We start from the raw sequence: 3,777 nt of genomic DNA on the forward strand, positions 1-3,777 counted from the left end.
TCGGTTAAATTTCAAATTAAAGAAGTTATGTTGAAAAGAAAAGCTAAAGATACCAATAAAACATTCAGGATTATAACCTCGTATAAAAAAGAAGTAAAACATACCATTCCCTCATAAGGTTTCCAAACTTCTCAACGAATTTATCTAAGGTAAAGAAAAATGAACACCCTCGCTCTCTCCCTAAACAGTAAGATAACTTTCAGTGAAATTCAACGTCTTTAAAAATTTACATCCTTACAATTTGTTTAACAGTTCTCTTGTCAGCTTGACGTGTTCTCCTTGAAATTCTTACATTTATTCATTACAACAGTGTTGAAAACGTTAAAACAGTTAATTAAAATGTGCGTCCACTGCGAGTATGAACAAACTTAAATTTTACAAATATCGGAAGTAAAAGGGGATTTTCAAAAATCTGCAACTTTTGCAATTCTAAATTTAATAGTAAACAAATTGTTTAATTTACACTCTGACATAAACTGTAATGATTGTTTCCTGTTGCAAAACACAAGTTGTACATCTTAAGACATCTCTTAATTAACAAGGTTTGTAAATTTCCGCATGACTGTAACTTCCATACAGGTAGTGGGCTAACATAACCTAGAAAAAGTAACAACACGTCTGGTTGAAAGGTATAAATAAGAAGCTGGAATGTCTTTGTTAGAAAAACTCCAAGGACAGTCCATTACCACGCAAATATCCAGGTATGTATAAATGACAGTGTAATTTAGTCAAATATGAATAAAATTTACAATTCTATTCAGTTTCCAAAAAAATATATGTTCATTTTTGTGATACTGGTCTTAATAAGTATTTGTTCGTTTATATTTCAATTATATCAAAAACATGCATAAATTGTTATTTGGATGGAGAGTTGTCTCATTGGCACTCATACCACATGATCTTCCTATATCTATATAATCTTTTTTAAAGGAGTAGGTCCGGTAAGAGCCCTTTTTGGCCCCAAAATATAGCAGTTTTACAAAATTGTTAAAATGTAAACTTTTAGTTATTTATTGGATAGTAGAATGGTTCTGCTACATAAATATTGGCTGTTTTTGGCAATACAATGCACATATATTGAGTACTAGCACCATGTGTTCATCTAAAATATTAAAATGGAAGTTGTATTTGATGATAATACATAACATATATAAAGATTGAGGATGAACACGGATGCGGCCACTTTCATTTTTGTCAAAAACCATCTGAAAAGTGACATTTGTTCGCATATTTGGTAGATTTTTCATATTTAAGCTTGAATCGGATCGTTTTTTAAGACTAAATGAGTTTAAATCTTTAACAAAAAATAATTGAAACAAATGAAATAGACACTTAAGTGTTTAAAAAGTGTTCAAAATCTTTCGTCAGATAAAACTGAAATTTGAGGCCAAAATCGGTTCTTACCGGACCTACTCTTTTGACAAAATTGTCAAAATAACTGAGTTTCAGAAAAAGATATTCACATATAAAATCAATCATTTGTGGCGGTTTAACTTGTGGGTTTTCAAAGCTTTGTAAGAGGGCATAATACGTTTATGTAACTCAGGTTCAGTATACATGATGTATCAGTCCATCCATATACCGGTTTTAGATAATGTGGATCCTTAGTATATAATTGGTAGGTCTGAATATCAAATTGATTTGTTGAAAAGTTTAAGGTCCTCAATGTCATTATTTGACAAATTCAACGCGAAACAATTATCTCAGGCTCGGGAATCTTAACATCCCTTTTGTTTGAGGGTTCTTTTTTTGACATTTCTTTACCAATATTACCTATTTATGGACATTTTACCAGCACTTTATCACTGCTTTTAATCTAAGATTGTCAAACATACCACATCTTCATATATTATTTTTTTTATCGATAATCAATATAAATGAAATCTTAATTATAATTTCAGAATGCAGTTCATAGTTGCTTTGTCTGTTTTGATTGTTTGTGTTTCTGCACAACAAGGTAAGAAACATAATAAGAAACAGAGTTAATCATAGTCGCCGACTTGGTTAAATAATCCGTTCTTGATCCTACCCCTTCACTTATGTTTTGGCGTGTGAATTATTTATAGAAACAAGTACTTTATTTTATCAATATAGTTTTATTTTAAATGGAAACAATTCTTGTTTGTTTCAATATCCATCAGATATCTTTCGCTTATCGTTTATTACATGTTAAGTAAAAAACGCGACATTTTCAAAAACGAAATATCGCTTTTTCCGAATTTTCAAAAAGATCTGAAAATTCATGCAATGTTAAAAAAAACTTGCATATTCAACTTAAAAAAGTATTTTTTTTTTCCTTAACAGATTACAGAAGAAAAAGATCAGGATATGGTAAGAGACAACTAAACCGTCCATTGAGACAAAGGTGTTTCATGTAAAACAAACAAAATTATATTATAATGCTATCAAAGTACGGCAGCAGAAATGAAGATCGCAAAAGTCCTTTATAGCGACGTCATAAAAAATAAGATCGAATACTTTTGTAACATTTAATGTCAGTGACAGATTTGAAAACATTAAAACTTTCATTTAGTAAAAATGGAATAAAGATCAAATAAAAGAGTTTAAGTTTTGGGTTGATAATAATCAGATCTAACAGAAACTTATACAAAAAACTTTTAAACTTCCGTCTACAAATTACTTTATCATTGGAATCATTTCAAATATTCAAATACTTTAAACCTGTAGGTGGAAGTGGTGGCGATGGATCTGGTCACACCGGAGGTGGAGTCTCTGGTGGAATTGGAGGAGGAGGTTCTGGTGGACTAGGAGGAGGATCGTCTGGTAGTTTAAGTGGTAACCTTGGAGGTGGTGTTCATGGCGGAGTTTCTAGTGGACATGGAGGAGGATCGTCCGGTAGTTTAAGTGGTAACCTTGAAGGTGGTGTTGATGGCGGAGTTTCAAGTGGACATGGAGGAGGATCGTCCGGCAGTTTAAGTGGTAACCTTGGAGGTGGTGTTGATGGCGGAGTTTCTAGTGGACATGGAGGAGAATCGTCCGGCAGTTTAAGTGGTAACCTTGGAGGTGGTGTTGATGGCGGAGTTTCAAGTGGACATGGAGGAGGATCGTCCGGCAGTTTGAGTGGTAACCTTGGAGGTGGTGTTCATGGCGGAGTTTCTGGTGGAGGTGGAGGAAGTGTAAGTGGTGGACTAAAAGGAGGAGTTTCCGGAGGTGTAAGTGGTAATCAAGGTGGAAGTTCACATGGTGCTCTAGGCGGTGGTGGAGGAAGAGTTGGTGGTGGAAAATATGGCGGCAAATCTGGAAAATGGCATTAGGAGACATAAGCAGGATATTTGATGAGAAAAATAATGTTTTACTTTTCAATAAACTGCTTCATTTACTTTAAGTATTCGATATCTTTCGTTTCCTATAAAATCTTGCAACTCTGCAGTTTAATGTCGATAGTTATTATTGCTTTCATACAGCCTAAAAAATAGAATGATATATTCTTCAGTATAATTATTTTAATTTGGCTTGTTTGTCGCATAAAAGTCCATTACTATCTTATTAATCATTAAGAACTTAAAACATGCATTTTTAAAGTCATCCGATGCTTCAAGTAAATTAAAATGAGTCGGGTTTTCCTGGCCCATAAGGAATAATGATAGCATTTTAAGGATTTTCACCACTTTCTAACACTGCCAAAAAATCTTCATCATCAGTTAACTGAAGTACTTTCATTATACAATTCAGAAATGAATTTAAATACGTATCATGACCGTTTAATTTTTTTGATATCTTTAAAAAGCTAAAGCCAGTAGTGCTTTTATCATGCAG

The 3,777-nt window shown here is 33.0% G+C and overlaps 1 protein-coding gene across 1 annotated transcript; it reads left to right on the forward strand.

Annotated features, from left to right (window-relative positions):
- The first annotated feature begins 648 nt into the window (after window positions 1-648).
- On the forward strand, window positions 649-3,275 carry LOC134716847 (uncharacterized). The gene is made up of 4 exons (XM_063579858.1): window positions 649-701; window positions 1,902-1,957; window positions 2,305-2,331; window positions 2,689-3,275. The coding sequence occupies exons 1-4, from the start codon at window positions 649-651 to the stop codon at window positions 3,273-3,275; spliced, it is 723 nt and encodes a 240-aa protein (XP_063435928.1).
- The last annotated feature ends 502 nt before the right edge of the window (window positions 3,276-3,777 follow it).

The sequence above is a fragment of the Mytilus trossulus genome, chromosome 4, assembly GCF_036588685.1.
Source record: "Mytilus trossulus isolate FHL-02 chromosome 4, PNRI_Mtr1.1.1.hap1, whole genome shotgun sequence".
Lineage (NCBI taxonomy): Eukaryota > Metazoa > Mollusca > Bivalvia > Mytilida > Mytilidae > Mytilus > Mytilus trossulus.

Bases quoted from the DNA above. Each gene is read 5' to 3' on its own strand.
- LOC134716847 (XM_063579858.1), top strand. From the start codon at position 649: ATGTCTTTGTTAGAAAAACTCCAAGGACAGTCCATTACCACGCAAATA. The intron at 1,958-2,304 runs GTAAGAAACATA...TTTCCTTAACAG, and splicing joins TTGTGTTTCTGCACAACAAG to ATTACAGAAGAAAAAGATCA. The intron at 2,332-2,688 runs GTAAGAGACAAC...TTAAACCTGTAG, and splicing joins AAGAAAAAGATCAGGATATG to GTGGAAGTGGTGGCGATGGA.